The sequence below is a fragment of the Euwallacea similis genome, chromosome 21 (genome assembly GCF_039881205.1).
Source record: "Euwallacea similis isolate ESF13 chromosome 21, ESF131.1, whole genome shotgun sequence".
In the NCBI taxonomy this organism is placed as follows: domain Eukaryota; kingdom Metazoa; phylum Arthropoda; class Insecta; order Coleoptera; family Curculionidae; genus Euwallacea; species Euwallacea similis.
In genome coordinates this window covers 2,689,629-2,705,307 of record NC_089629.1, presented here as the reverse complement: position 1 = coordinate 2,705,307, position 15,679 = coordinate 2,689,629, and the positions used below count along the sequence as shown (strand labels likewise).

At 38.6% G+C, this 15,679-nt stretch overlaps 1 protein-coding gene across 1 annotated transcript in view; it reads left to right on the top strand.

Annotated features, from left to right (window-relative positions):
* GABA-B-R1 (gamma-aminobutyric acid type B receptor subunit 1) overlaps window positions 1-13,050 on the top strand; it is a 90,546-nt gene extending 77,496 nt beyond the window's left edge. Inside the window, exons 5-15 of the mRNA XM_066400765.1 lie at window positions 1,557-1,717; window positions 2,859-2,945; window positions 3,362-3,559; window positions 3,611-3,738; window positions 7,999-8,140; window positions 8,202-8,352; window positions 10,223-10,472; window positions 10,765-11,004; window positions 11,075-11,299; window positions 12,575-12,712; window positions 12,771-13,050. Of these exons, the coding sequence (XP_066256862.1) occupies window positions 1,557-1,717; window positions 2,859-2,945; window positions 3,362-3,559; window positions 3,611-3,738; window positions 7,999-8,140; window positions 8,202-8,352; window positions 10,223-10,472; window positions 10,765-11,004; window positions 11,075-11,299; window positions 12,575-12,712; window positions 12,771-13,019 (1,969 nt within the window). The 3' untranslated portion in view covers window positions 13,020-13,050. The remainder of the gene's footprint in view (window positions 1-1,556; window positions 1,718-2,858; window positions 2,946-3,361; window positions 3,560-3,610; window positions 3,739-7,998; window positions 8,141-8,201; window positions 8,353-10,222; window positions 10,473-10,764; window positions 11,005-11,074; window positions 11,300-12,574; window positions 12,713-12,770) is intronic.
* Window positions 13,051-15,679: the final 2,629 nt, after the last annotated feature.

Genomic DNA, 15,679 nt, shown 5'->3' with positions numbered 1-15,679 from the left:
CCTGACTTAATTAAATTAGGAAAAAGAAATGCGAAAGTGGGGGTGTTTTCAGTTAATTTTGGAGAATTGTTTTGTTGATGAAAACGGATGGAATTCTTGAACATTTGTGTTTGGTCTGGAGTAAACAACAATTGCCTAAGGGAATATCTCCTTGAATTTGCTCCGCATGTTTGGGATTTATCCTGTATAGGTGCGAAAAGTGCGTCATAGGACGGAGAGTTGTGTATTGGTGAAAAGACCTAAATGCGAAATTTTGCCACCCGGTATATCGAAAACGGTGCATTTCTGACCATGTCTATTGGCATTTTTTATTATTTTTTAGAGTACTATAGCCCCCCAAAATATCTCCATGATGATACACCCTGTGTACACCCCTCGACTTTTGACCCCTCCCAAATGTCACAGGTTAATATAACAGGGTCAGTAAAAGATCATTTGACTCCTGTAGTTTCCATAAACGTATTGCACTGTGAATCAGTGTAAACCAACTCATCAATAAGAAAACTTATCTTCTTCCATAGACGTGCGTAATCGTTGGGGAAAGCACATTATTAGTCACCCCCTTATCTATTCTGCGTTGAAATGAAACAAACATCATTGCTTCCTGACATTTCACATGGCTAGTCTCATTATTATATCGGTTATGGTTTGTCTCTTCCAACTTCCCTTCACACTTCCTTTGCAAAGTATAGGAATATAGGAAACTTTAGGCTATTAACTTACCCAACCTTGATAAAGTAAACCAACAATTTATTTGCTAAAGGCAAACTTAGTTTCTGTATGTCTGTTCATGGAGCTTCCAGGAAACGGGTTCAGGTTTTGGTCTTAAATTATTCAGCAGCAACTCGGCCACAGTAATAATTTGTGTCTGCTGCATTAGCAGAGCCCAGCAGGAGATTGGATTTGAAAATCTGTGTTTAAACCATTAAGTCTATCAAATAATTTAGCTTGGAGTATTTTCTGGAAAATTCCAGGATGTTTTTGCCGCTTATGTACGTGAAACTTTGTTTCGTAACGAGTCTTGCAAGCACAATATTTTCTAAAATTTTCCAAAAATTCGCTGAGCCAAAAGAACTGGAAATGCGGCATTCGGAAAAGTTTTGAGAAGAATAACGAAAATAGTTTTTGTAAATGTTCGTAATCTTTGAGATAAGTTCGACGTTGAAAAGTTTCCCGGGGGGAATTTATGTTGCAGTCGTTAAAAATTCGTTTATAAAAATCTGAAAGATTTTGAGGATTGAAGTGCTTGGAAAACTCTTGGGGGCTTAACGGAGCATTTCAAAGGTTTTAAATCGCTTAATTAATATAAGTTTGGACTTTCTAGCGGTTATCCAGAAGCAGGTGCCGTAAGTACGAAGTATCAAAATTGTCATAGAAAAACGATTACTAAAGACAGAACGGAAATGAGTATCAAAGAAATAAAAATTGCAATCTTGTTGTTGACCATTATGAGCCTTAACAGCTCTAGTCAGTCGTTTTTCTCTTTTCTTGTCAGGTTTTCCTGACCCAAATAGACGTGACGTAAGCAACCTCATATCGTTTTATTTCATTTCCAGACAGTCCTTCCTCTCGGATCCTTCGGACGCTGTCCGAAATCTCCGCAGGCAAGACGCCAGAGTCATCGTAGGTCTTTTTTATGTGGACGGGGCCAGACGCGTCCTTTGCGAGGTTTATAAGCAAAAACTTTTCGGAAAGTCCTATACGTGGTTTTTTATTGGTGAGTCCAGCTCTGTAAAGCCCACATTATGCAAAAGACAGCCTTATTCAGTTTTTGTTTCGGTCAGCAGTGAGGTGGCCGCTGTCCACGTGTTGCCTGCACCTATAGTATACATCACTACTATAATGAAAACATTGTTACTGGCAGAATTACGCGTTGAGCATTAATGGAGATATATGAAGTGCATTTCCGCTTAAAACGTAACGAGTTTTTTGCTTGTACTTTATTGATTATTAAATTAATAAATTATATCAGTCTCATATACAATTCTCTGTCGTTTTGAGGTCTTGCCCCAGCCTAGTTTGTTAGAACTGTGTCGAAACTGGGAACCGAACCCTATTCCCAAAACTTTTATTATGGTTGCCATTATAGTTGCCTCAATGCCTGTTCAGTTATTAATGAATCCCCCTAATTCCACCCTTCTTTATATCGCAATTTTCTTTGATAGAGCCGAATTTCTAAAGTGTCTGATAAATAATTTAAAAAATGTACAGTTTATAGTAATATCAGGATGCAGGGAAAGATTTCAGTCCGTGTGTCTATAAAGTTTGGCCTAGTTCTAAATATAGAGTTGAGGTGAGAATAATTTAGTGCCTTCGGTTCATAAATCATTTACGTCTCCAGTTGAGGCTTAATTCGAGGCCTTAATGTGGAAATTCTTATTCTGATCTCACTAAATATTGGAGAGGGGTGGACGTTCCCGCAATCGCTACTTTTAGTCGAGGCTTCCCCGAGTCGCGATGCATTTTCAAATTATTCAAATTTTGTTAATAAAAATCTGGGAATGGGAGCAGTTTTTGGAAAATTCCTGGAAGAAAATATTTCGGAGGATTTAACACTAAAACATTCAAATTAGTTTATAAAACTTTATGGAAATTTTCTCGTAAACACGAACTTTAAGAATCTGCCAACTCAATTTGTTCTTGAATATTTCAAAAATTCGCTAATGAAAGAGCCACAAATGTTTAAAGATTCGATCATAAAAATCTGAAAAGATGAATATTTCCTGGAAATTTCCTTCTATTCTTATGGAGCTTTATGGAGCATCTTAAAGGTTTCTACCGCTCTAAGCACATTGAAATTAATTCCTAGAAATGCTTGGAAAGTTAGCATCATCCAAATAAGAGACTTTTCGTTTTAGGTTGGTACGAAGACAACTGGTTCGAAGTCAATTTAGAAAAAGAGCATATTGACTGCACTGTTGAGGAGATGAGAATAGCAGCTGAAGGTAAGTAGTGCCGAGGTGTGGCCTCACTCCATAATTTTATGCTCACAAATTGCAATAAAAAACATGTTTCTCCACCCTGAGGCTAATTGAAGGGCTCCGCGGTTCATAAATATGCCTCCATTCAAAATGAAGTAAAAATAATTTAAAGCAAATCACGAATTCCCCCATATGTGGCAAGTAAACAACACAAACCCCTTATGTTCCAGGCCTCGGTTTATTTAAGGCCCGATAAAACGCCTATGTGTTTTTTGCTCATGAAAAGTTCTATTTAATCTTTTGCTCTTTCCGACTCTTTCGATGTTGATAGTAATTTCCTTGGGGATTAGAGTCGGTATTGTTTTTATCATCCATCGGACATTGCTTTTATTCATCGATTTGGAAAGCCTTTTAACTCGATATTTAACCTCACATTAAAGGTCATCTCACAACAGAGGCCTTAATGTGGAACCAGGATGAGGACGAAAAGACCATATCGGGAATGACGTCATTGGATTTCCGACGACGACTTAATGACGCTTTAAGGGAGGAAGGATATGACATTGATAAAAACAGGTATCCCGAGGGATATCAGGAGGCTCCTTTGGCTTACGATGCCGTTTGGTCCGTGGCCATGGGTAAGCTTTAATGCCCGCTCTTTAGGCGCTATTATCTCAATGAAATTTCAGCTTTCAACAAGACAATGGACCGCCTGAGCCAAATAGGGAAGAGCTTAAAAGACTTCAATTATAACAATAAGGAAATAGCTGATAATATCTACGAGGCAATTAATTCCACTCAGTTCTTGGGGGTCTCGGTAAGTTCAGTAATCTAGCAGGTATAAAAATCAAGAAACAGCGATATCTCGATTTCTTGCAAACGGCCAGGAAAGGAGCTATTTGCGAAGATATCATAAACGATAACCTATTGCCATTAGCTTTATATGCCCCACTGTCACGCAAGCTGATTCCGCAATCTAATCTACTAAAGAACCTCTAACCGTTTTATCAGAAGTGCTGTGTTAAATCCGATATTTCGAAATTAGAGCTCGTTTACGTCTACAAGTGTGTGTGTTAAAATTATCCACGAATGCAGTAAATGCAATTTACAATGCAATAAGGACTTTTCAGAAATCCCAACTGGTTTATCCTGCGAAATGACCGATGGCGACTCTGGCGCGAGGGGGGGGGGGTCACGTTAAACGTTGAATTCGTTAGCGTAATTTTAATTAAAAGTTTCCCGATTCTAAGAAAAGTAATTATCCACTATTTGTTCCCTCAAAACAGGGGCTGATTTGAATATGAAAAGAAGTGTGCGCCTAGCAGTTGTGTTAAGATTTGCAAAGGCGCAGGCAATTAAAAAGTTAAACAATAAGAACAGTGGAATGAAAGAAAATGCTGTATGTCGTTTTGTTTCTGGGGTTTCCGACAAGCAGAAACGAGTGCTTGAAACTTGGGACGAGCGTTGCGTTTAAGCGAAACTATTTTTTAGTATAAAGGAATAGTTTCTTTGCAAAATGCCGCTGCATTCAATGCAAATTCAAATATTAATTGTCTGGATTTCAGTGCAGGAAATAAAATCCAGGTTAAACAAAACGTAATAAAAGTCCATATCTTTAGGCAATGCTAACAACATAACAAATCTATTTATTGCTGGTTATGTGCCATGTTTGCGCTTAAGCCAGCAAACAGCAAATTGTACATGTGTTTGAATATTTGATATATGAAGTTCCTAGGGAATAATATCGAAGGCAAATTCTGCGAGTCTACTGAACATAGTTCGCGAAAAACACGCAGCGAATGAAGTTTATGAGGTAATACGCTTCATGAATCATACTACATAATACATGAAGCAGTCAGTTGTCTGTGGGAAGACCGCGAGAAGTACTCCGCTCCTGAGAACCATATGAAAAAATCACTAATAATTCTAGTAGACGTCTAGAATTTTTAGTCAGAAATCCTATTAACTTTTATTACTCGAGTGTCGCTGCTACGGCGTCCAGGTGGTACGACGTATGCACTCGAGGGCTGCCAGTACGACAAGCCGCGGTACCGGCCTCGACATCAATGTGCTTGTTTTCTAAGGTGTTCTTTTACCACTTCCTTTCGAGGACCAGGCTCGATCTGCAATCTGAGTTTGGCATTCCCCGAGCAAAATTGAGTGCCAAGAGTTGTTACCCTTACCAGTGTTGCAATAATGCAGACCATCCAAGTCCAGCTCAGAAGCTTTGATTACTGCTCCTTTTGTAAATCAAACCAAAACTTAAACGTGATCTTTAGTGAGTAAACATCTCGATGAACGAAACCATTTTTCATCAGCAAATGATTCATAATGCATATTCCACAAAAATTTACCGTTCGCGTTCTTGACAGGGGGTGGTGTCGGGGAGAGACGAGGGTGGAAAGCGCATATTAGATTTCGCATTATTGTTTTATTTTCTGTTGATAAAATCAAAACTGATGCAAATCGGTTTTGATTTTGATTTGATTTTAATTTGACTCTTATCGATGATCGAGGTTTTTTGTGATTAATGAACGGAGTTTTGTTGTAGCGCAATTCCTAGTAGAGACTACCAGTTTGTGTAGGTAATACCGGGAGGTGACCAAAACATCTTAATGATGTTAATGGATGTTATCAAACGAACGTCCATGAAGCTGCCATGCAAGTTGTTTGTATCGAAATACATAATACATGAAGTAGCTCGATTGATTTGAATCATATTTTCTAATGGAATAACGAGATACTCCGTCTCTGATACATCCTTTCCTAACAAGACAGTTGACTGCTCTCCGTTCGGCGGAAAACTGGAAATTGTCGTGATAGCACCCACGAGGGAATTTTCTTCATTCTAAATGAGCAGTAGAGAATTTCATATCTATCAATTTGCAAGACAACGAAACGAGCATTTTGATCCTACCAAGAAGAATTTTCAGCGGAAATTCCGTCGTAAAACAAAGAAATAAATGCTGGGCTTGCCCATATTTTTATGCGAGTTTTAGGATATAGCAAAACTCCATATTTCACTATGTTTGGGCTACTCCAATAGGAAAACTGGTTGAAAATTCGATGACAGATATATCTTGATTTGTCCTAGTTCCCAACGATTTAAAGGGACTTTTGGACAGTGGCCAAGTTTTATCTCAACGGAGCACAAATACCATGTTTATGATACGGATTTCGGAGTGTCCGACTTTAGAGTTGTCAATCACACGAGAGATTTTCACAAAGCCATTTAACAGAGAATTTATCCCATCAAAATTCCCTATCCCATCTAAACCTTTACCCAAACTAGCCCATCATTCGATATAGCTAATTTGGCTTGATTTGTTGCCGGGAACAAATCCCCTCGGCAAACAAAACATTCGTTTTATTAGATGGATCAGGCCTAGAGAGACCCCAGATCTAATTAAATTTGATACGGCTCTGGCATCGAGTGGAATATTCTAATAAGCAAATAAACAACGCAGTTAAATAAAGTGAATAAACCTATTGAGAATATAATTTAATTGAAAAGTTTTTTTGACCTTTCGAAATCGAGGGCAAGCTAATGAGGTCTTTGAAGATGTGCAAATGCCGAGAAAACTCATTGAAAGCAGCTAACTTTAGTGAGCCAGATGGTTAGTTCTGGTTAATTAAAAAAAAAAAAGATTAATAAACTAGAGTACACCCTTTTTCATTTTTTGCTCAAAACTCTTCTTCAACAGCAATTTTTCATCCATGTTCTCGATCTAAGCCCGAAGGAGCGCAAATTAGACCGACACCGAATTTATCCATCGCTAGCAAGAGGATAATTGAAATTCGGCTTTTAATCAATACTCTGCAGTTCAGAAATGGCACGGTTAATATTGTCGCAAGTTAATTTTAGAATGGTAAATTTAAATTGTACCTTCATACAACCCCGAGACACCATTACCACTGAAACTTGGGCGTTACGAAACTGCTGCCTTCACGGAACTAAATAATTTTAATAGTTAAGGAAAGCCGTTTCATTAGTTGAATTGATGTAACTGATGGCTGAATTAGCTGATGGTTAAGCAGAAATTAAGTGTCCGCTGTTCTTGAGAAGCGGGGTATAAGCGGCACTTTGCAGGAATAATGTTGGTCCTGGATCTGGTAGGGAGTATGCCCTCGATCGATTGAAATTTATTGAAAATATTTTTACGGGGCCGTGACAAGAAGAAGGTCCATGGCGATTCCATGAAGGTTTTTGGCACAAAAGCGATTTTCTTTGCCCACGTAGTGCCCCCAACGTCGGGTTAGCATACCTCGGGAAAAGGGCAGATTAAACTCCTTCCCCCTTTTCGCCCCGGATCCCTCCGTCCCGAATCGCCGCAAAGCATTACTTTGGGAGGGGGTGGTTCCTTCTTCTTCGAAATAGAAAACTCTCATCCCTCACTTACCCATGTTTTCGAAAACTCCTGTCCCTCATCTGTCTTTCTCCCTAATCACTTCCACAATCCATCTTTTTACTGCGCCCAAGTCCCGCTGCTCTCCACCATCGTCTCCCCAAGTTTGCAGGCGTAGGTTGCATGAAAGATGTTTACATCATAACGTACGGTACCTGAAGAAAATGTGTCAAGTGCAAACAAATACGTGTGTTGGTTAATTAAAAAGTTGCCAGCATTATACGACCCTTTCGCCGCGGTGTATGCATTAAGGGCAGTGAAAAAAGAACGTCGGAACGTCCTTTACGACTTTAACGCAATGTTCTTTTTAGGGCACTAAACGTTGCGAAAACAAATAAAAATCAAACCGACATGCTATTAAAATCCGGGAACGTACAACCAATAAAAGGAGAGTGGTGTAAAAAAGCCTCTCCGCCTGAAGAAGGTTTTGATTAGATTGAGAACAGTTTGTAGGCAGTTTTTACATATTTAAAGGTCACAAAAAAAACTCTTGCTAAACTAAAGTTTTCATTTTAATTTAAGACAACCGCAAGTTTCCCTTCGTAAGCCTCAAATCATGCCTCAAAGTTTCACGTTACTTCGAAATCCCTGTCAGGAAAACTCCCCTATAAAAATAATCCCAAAGCGTGTGAAAATTACTGTCCAGACTTAATGAAGTTTAATGCTTTCAGGGTATAGTGGCGTTTAGCTCTCAAGGTGATCGTATAGCCCTCACGCAAATAGAGCAGATAATAAATGGCTCCTACGTAGTGCTCGGCTATTACGACACGCAGGCGGATAACCTCACGTGGAGAAATAAAGAAGTATGGATAGGTGAATGCATCCATTTAGAGATCCGATCGGGCCTGTTTATGCCAGTGGCGTTGTCTTTTAGGAGGAAAAGTACCGCAAGATCGCACGATAATAAAAAGGGCGCTCCGCAAAGTGTCTTTTCCCCTCTTCATATGCATGTGCGTCGTTTCCAGCCTGGGCATTGTAATAGCCCTGGCATTGATCATATTCAACATATGCAATAAACATAGAAGGTAAGTTCTAATAACTAATTCACCCTGATCAGCTGTGGTAGCTTCTTGACCATTTGTCAATAAACCGGCGTCCAAAGGCGTGAAATGGGCTTCCTATTCACCGGAAGCGGACACTTCTTGAATGGCCATGGAAATTCCGGGAATACGTGTGAATGGGCTAAACCAAATACTGGCTGCATTCAATTTGTTTAGACAATTCGCTGGAAATTCGACTTTGATGGATTGGCATCATTGAAACGACTCTTTTTCTGGGGTTGTGCTTTTTAGACACAGGACTCGAGGGAGATTTTTAGAGAAATGTTCAGTTTAAGGCGGTGAAACGTAGGAATCTATGAAGAGAGAGATTTGGAAAAGCGGCAGTAAAGACATTCCTGCTGATTTTGTGTGATAAATCCAAGACAGAAAGTTTCCCTTTATTTATGATCGTAATTCAACTTCTTGAAGTAGCTTCCAGGTTAGAAGTGTTCATCAAACCCATCAACTCCGATATTTTGCCAAGGATTTTCGCAGTCGTTACCCTGATCGCTGTAATATCAACGAGTCTCGAAAATGTTACTCTTTTTCATTTGAAGGAATTTATGCTTTGCCCGTTAGTTACATAGCTCGAGGACGATTAAAGATACGAAAAAATAAAAGAGATCGGATGTTTCTAGACTAAACAAGACGGGCCAGATGGGTGGTTAGCGGTGTCCCGCAAAAAATTATTGGGTGATAAATTGGAGCTCGTGCCCCGATAACGTAGCACCCTGTAGATGCCCATCGAGATTTATAGCCTCTACTCGCCGAGAACTCTAGGCTCACAAATTTGGAAAACGTTAAAAAGGGATTTTTTTAACAAAATTTAGGAAACTAGTGGTATCTTCTTTGTGTGGTGTCGAATTACTGCTTCAGGTAAATGTACCCTAATCATAAACTTTCCGTTTGCATGATCCGCTTTGCTCATTATCCATATGGGTAAGCTTCTCATAGAGTCCGGTCACGTCCTTAACTTTATTATCCGCAACTTCTTATCTAGTGTATCCAGCTAAATATTTGAAAACCGCACCTACTATAACATGCACTGACTGATCCCTCCAAACGGGCATCAGCTCCTAAAGGCGTTAGAGGGCAACATTTGCCTATAAAATTAGGCAATATTTTCGGCAAGAAGACATAAATTATTCAAAGAGGGCGAGGCGAAAACGAATTTCAGACATAAAGGAACAAATATTCACTCATTCAAATTCGATGCCTGCCCGAAACGAGTAACATATAACGGCAGTAAGAATTTGCGGAATTTCATTCCGAATAGGAAAACCTGACTTTGAAACCTAATGCTCTTAAAAGATGAGGCCGTCCTGAAGTTATCCAAGCATGTGACTGGATTTATTCAACGGTTTTAGATTCGGGATAATTTACCTTAATTAGTTATAAAATAATTACAGTTCCTGCTTCTCGAATTCAATAAAACTACTTTGAACTTACTGGTTTCGGAGGTCCCAAGAATGGGAAGAGGTCCGGGGCGCGCTACTAACACTTTCGGAAATCTACCCTTTCTTCTAAGCTGAGGAACCCGAATTCTGGACATGAAATACCTGACCGCGAAAAATGACCTAAATATAGACACAGAAGGAAATTGCTCTGACTGGTGAGCATCGTAAAGCTCCGCATTAAAACCGGACATAACAGATGTTTAACATCAAAATCGGCTAAGAATGTGATTTTTCCCAGAGCGTCGGATTTGGAACGCCCGAGAATCCGGCTTTATAGCAACCATGAAAAATCTGGATCGTTACGTAGTTAAATAACTATTATAAATTATCCATGAGGAACTTCATCAATACCCACATGGATGCGTAGCGTCGCTCTAGTAAACCTCGCTCATTTTCAGGGTAATTCAGTCATCTCATCCAGTCTGCAATACGATAATGCTCTTTGGGATAATTGTGTGCCTGACTTCAGTATTTCTATTGGGGCTTGATGGAAGATTTGTGTCTCCAGAGACGTTTCCATCAGTGTGTCAATCAAGGGCTTGGCTGCTAGCAGTTGGATTCACTTTGTCATTCGGGGCAATGTTCAGCAAAGTCTGGCGAGTGCACCGATTGAGCACAGCAGCTAAAACCGATCCGAAGGGGAGATTGGTAAGTGACATTCTCATCCAAAGTTCGGCAATAAATTTTTCCCATCGAGCAAAAGGTACAAATTTAAAATTTATTGTTTTGTAAAACCATATTTATTCCTACCGCAAACCATCTGGTGTCGCGCGGATCTTCGGGATTAAAGCCATTAATCTCCTTATTTTGATTTGAGGAATTAATGGCCAACAGATTTACGAATTATCTTTTTCCCCTGCGGTATTGTTTGAGTTGGCAAATAAAAGCAGCAAATTGAGAGATTTATCAAAAATTAGCGTCATAATAGAATTGTTTCCAGAAAAAAGTCCAGCCCTGGAAGTTGTACTCGATGGTGTCAGGACTCTTAGTAATAGACTTAATTATAATGATTTCCTGGCAAGTGGTAGACCCCCTTCAACGAAGGGTGGAACTGTTCCCTTTAGAAGAGCCCTTGGAAGAGTCCGACGATTCGAAAACGAGGCCCGAATTGGAGCATTGCGAGAGCCATCACAACAATGTATGGCTTTCTGTTATATTTGCCTACAAAGGCCTTGTTTTGGTAAGTAACATTGTTGCGTGCTCGAACACTACTTTCGTTCTATTAAAATTATATTGATTAATTTTTTTAGCTGTTTGGGCTGTTTCTGGCCTACGAAACAAGGTCATTAAAGATAAAGCAAATCAATGATTCCCAATACGTGGCACTGACTATTTACAATGTAGTGATAATGTGCCTGATTACGGTTCCTGTGACCATGGTGATATCCAGTCAGCAGGACGCCAGTTTCGCGTTTATATCCGTAGCCATTACGTTTTGTTGTTTTCTTTGTATGGCCCTTATATTTTTGCCTAAGGTAAGATGAATCTAGATAAATGTAAAATTCTTTCTTCTTTCTTACGAAAGTAAAGCAATCGATTAGAAGATGACGTCCTACACTTACAAGTTATGAGACTTTCCTCCAGAGTAATATTAAGATTGATGCATATCCGCCTAACCACCATACCACCTGGGAGTAATAATTCATTTACCAAACTATGTTTACCTCGGAAAACCTGTTTTATTATAAAAGCTTAACGGAGTTAGTCATGGAAATTTGTTAAACTATACGAAAGATAAAACTTTATTCGAGCCTTTCAGATAGATTTTTACGCTCAATTTTAGTAGCTTTTATGCAGTTTCCAAATTATCGCAATTGGCCAAATGGAAGGCGATAAAGCACTGGTAATCAGAACCAGAACTGAAGTTATACGCTGCATCACATGCTTATGCATCATCACTAAGAAAATCGTCAAGGAAGTCTTAAATCAGGTCACTCCCGGTTACTACATGGGCATTTCGAATTTGACTCGATTCAGATTAATGGAGAGGGTTTTTCTGATGAACTATGAAAGATCATCAAAAGAATTTTGACCAGGCTAATGAAAATCATGGCAACATGACACCTCTCTTCGTTACAATTACGGAAGCTTAAGATACTACGTGACATAAAAAAGATAATACCCTGTAAAAGTGGTTTGAGTTAAATAATTTTTGGTATTCCTGTTTCTTATACTAACCTAAGTCGTTAAAAAATTAACCAAATTCGATGGTTAAAGACTTAACAATGCATCGGTCCTCCACGTTGCGTTATGCACTCCTGGCCACGTCTAGGCATCGATTCAATGGGATGATCGATGCTCTCTTGAGATATCTCATTCCCGGTTATTTATATGACATTACGGAGCTCCGCTAAGATTTGTAGGGGATGGGATAACCTTCTACCTACAATATCCCAGGCATATTCAATTGGTGATAGATCTGGAGGTCGGGGTTGCCAAGGTAACAAATCGATTCTACTTTGTTGGAAGAAATCCATAGTAACTTGAGCCCCATGATCTTGTAGAAAAACTGGATTGTCGAGTATTCTGAGATAGAGCAGAAAATGCTTCATAACGTAAAAACGAATGCAAGAATATCATTGAAAAAGTGATCGTTTTTAATATTCATATAAAAATTATTTAAATGAAGCCATTTTTACGAGGTGTTCTCTTTTCTGTGTCACGCAGTATATTTAAGGCAGACAGTCCTTATATCCCAACATGGCGGTTTAATCAAAGAAAAGTCTCAATCAAATAACAAATAATTTTAGGTAATAGCGGTCTTTAGCAGGCCGAACGATAAGGCTGAAAGTAAATATAATCACGATGAACGCCCCTCGAAAGAAGACGAAGAGAGGTATCAAAGATTACTGAGCGACAATGAAGACCTGCAACGATTAATAGTACAGGTGAGCTTCGATAGGTTCTACGAGATTTTTATTTAACCTTCGGCACTTAATTTTCCAGAAAGAAGAAAAAATCAAGCTCCTTCGAGATAGGCTTCAAGAGAAAGACAAGGACATAGGTTGTAGCAAAATGACGAGGATAGTCTCAAATCCATCGGTGATCACTCAAGGTAAGGAGAGTCTGATTGTTGCCGATTTCATTACAGACGCAGGAACCTCAGATTCGGCCTTTGGAGGTGGAATGTCAGTCTATACAAGATCGTCAAGGTGCAGTCAATCTGATATTGAATTTAGCGATAGTTATTTGTAAATTTTCCTTCTGATGAAATAATAACTAAGCACGTTTTCAAGGAGTATTGAGTTCAAATTCCCATATCAGAAAATACTTATGAAAAGTATCTTTTTGGTGGAATTTTCCATAGGAGAAGTTAACTCACAATGAACTCGATAATACTCCAAATTATAGGAACCGAAGGAACAAATAACATTTTTGCTTTTTAAATTGCATAAAATCTCCTAACTCTAGTTGCACCTCTCTAACCAGTACTTTAAAAACACTATCAGGGAATTATGAATGGAAAAATTCTCTTATAAACAATTTCATAATACCCCTATTTGTATACTCACGCACAATATGGATGTACGTTGTATAAATAATGTTGTATAAACCCCAAACGGACGACGTCAATTACCCCATACATAAATTTTACTATCAAGTAGGTGATTATACCCCAAGTTGGTTTTTTATTAAAAAAAACCTGTAAGTATATTATTTTTGTACTATTTTAAAAAGTCACGTTTTATAAAATGTTATACCTCATAGAAAAATTATTTATCGCACTGATTATTGTACCGTATTTTAAGTAGTGTTACAAATATTAGAGCTCAAATACCTCAGCGTTAAGCTTAAGCGCACTAACTATTAAAAGTAATCGTGATCTTTAAGAAAATATACTCAAACACGTTAAAAGTGGCTAATTTTGCAAGTTTTGGCACTGAATAACATCTTCGATACTATTTTTCGATCCACGTATGATCGACCAAAAAACGCTGAAAACCAATTTCGAGCCGCGGAACCCACTTCGTTGGTCTTTGTCACAGCCATATTAAACCTTATGCGGTCCTTCTCTCACTTGCACAATTCTTGTTTCCACTTGAACTGGTTTTGCCTGTATAAGCGAGAATGGTACATAAACGGTCTTGGGCTAAGAACTATAGAAAATATCTACAGCGCTGCCCTCTACCATCCCATTGCTGAGGCTCGACAAGCCGCGTGAAATAGCGGGAGTTATTTAAACAAACTACTGCAAATTTATTTAAGTCTCTCTGCTTTCATCCCATATTTAATTCGACACCTACTGAGACAATATCTGGGAGTTCAATCCCGGAGCCAGGGCTGCAATTCCACCACATGTATGAGCATTAGATCTAAGTACAGCTGTACCTCCCTATCTCGTTATAACATAAAGTTAAAAAGAAAAGTTTTCCTCCCAACGATTGTTTCTCAAAATCGAATTATACAGCGAATTTTATGTTGTAACGAGATAATCTTTGAAGAAATTGCTTTCAACTTTGGGAGTGAATATTTTTCTTTTTAATAGATACAAGGGACGAAAGAATATGACTGACGGAGTTGCGGCATAGGCCACCAAATGACGAATCGTCCAGGATAGGGAATCGCTACTTCGCAGAAACCGTCAAGTTATAACTTAACTTGAAGTTTCTCAACCAACTTCTGTGCAGAGCAGTTCTCAAGACTTGTTTTAGCTAGAAACGCCCTCGTCCTGTTAGATAGAAACATGTGGACACTAACCCTGATGACCCACGGTCAAAAGACAATATGTTCAATGTGTTACTTAGGACTATTTAATTCAATGGACACTAGTTTCAATTTGTTAATGTTAAAGTTAGTATTAAAGACGTTTTATAAATCGGTATAACTGTGAGATTTTCGAAAAAAAGTGTACTTTAGGAGATATTTTACGGGAGGTGTGGATTTTTTCGTTTTGCGTTATTAAGTAGAATTTCATTTAAAGGCCGTTTTAACATTGATTTCAACTTAAAAAATCTACACCTGACGCATGATAAAGTAGTTAAAAATTTTCACCTATTAGGGCTAAAACAAACGTAGGAAAATTCGTATTAACAAATTCGTTACTGCTACTACATATTTTAATTAAATGTAAACTAACGTTACAGCATTTGAGTTTTGCATTAACTAATTGGTCCCTATTGTTGATTTTCGTAATATTTATATGATGATTGCTTGCGTTCGGTTTTTATACTGAAAGTCGCTCAACGTGTTAGTGATAAAACTGTTAGTAACAACCAAATATTATTATGTTTTAGGAATTTGTTAGGTAATATCTAAGGCGCTCAACAAGACGTTGTTACATTATTTGAGTTCATATTCATCGGTAAACAGTTAAAATACAGTGGAAATTTTCAGAATGTGAAGTGTCCATAGGGTCAGGACGGTGCAGAAAAGCATGGACAAAAGTTTGTTTTTTCACGAGGAAAATCTTCAAAAAGGCGCTCTTCGACCTGTTGTATTGACGGCCAGCGAATCCAGGATTCGCCGAAGCGCCTCCCTACTAAAACCCCCCGGATACCTAAGAAATCGCCCTTCGACGACCCAGAACTGTCCCTGAAAGATGTACATATGTTTGTGTGTACCCCTTAAATATACAGGGTATATCTCAGTTAAGGGTTTTTTCTTTTGACGCGACTCAGACCGCAAGAAACTAAGTAGAATCTTTATGTAACATTTCTTTGAAATCTCAAAAGCAATCGAAGTATGCTCGTATGAAAGTTTTAACAAGTACCAAACCTTTGATGTTTGCTCATTCATAGATCGGCTACAAAGAGTGTTCGAAATTGTCGCCATTGGCGGATCGTCTTGAAGGATATTTAAAACACGCTCGTCAATCTGTACCGTCCTAGATGGTCCAGGTCTTCCAGCGCATCCAT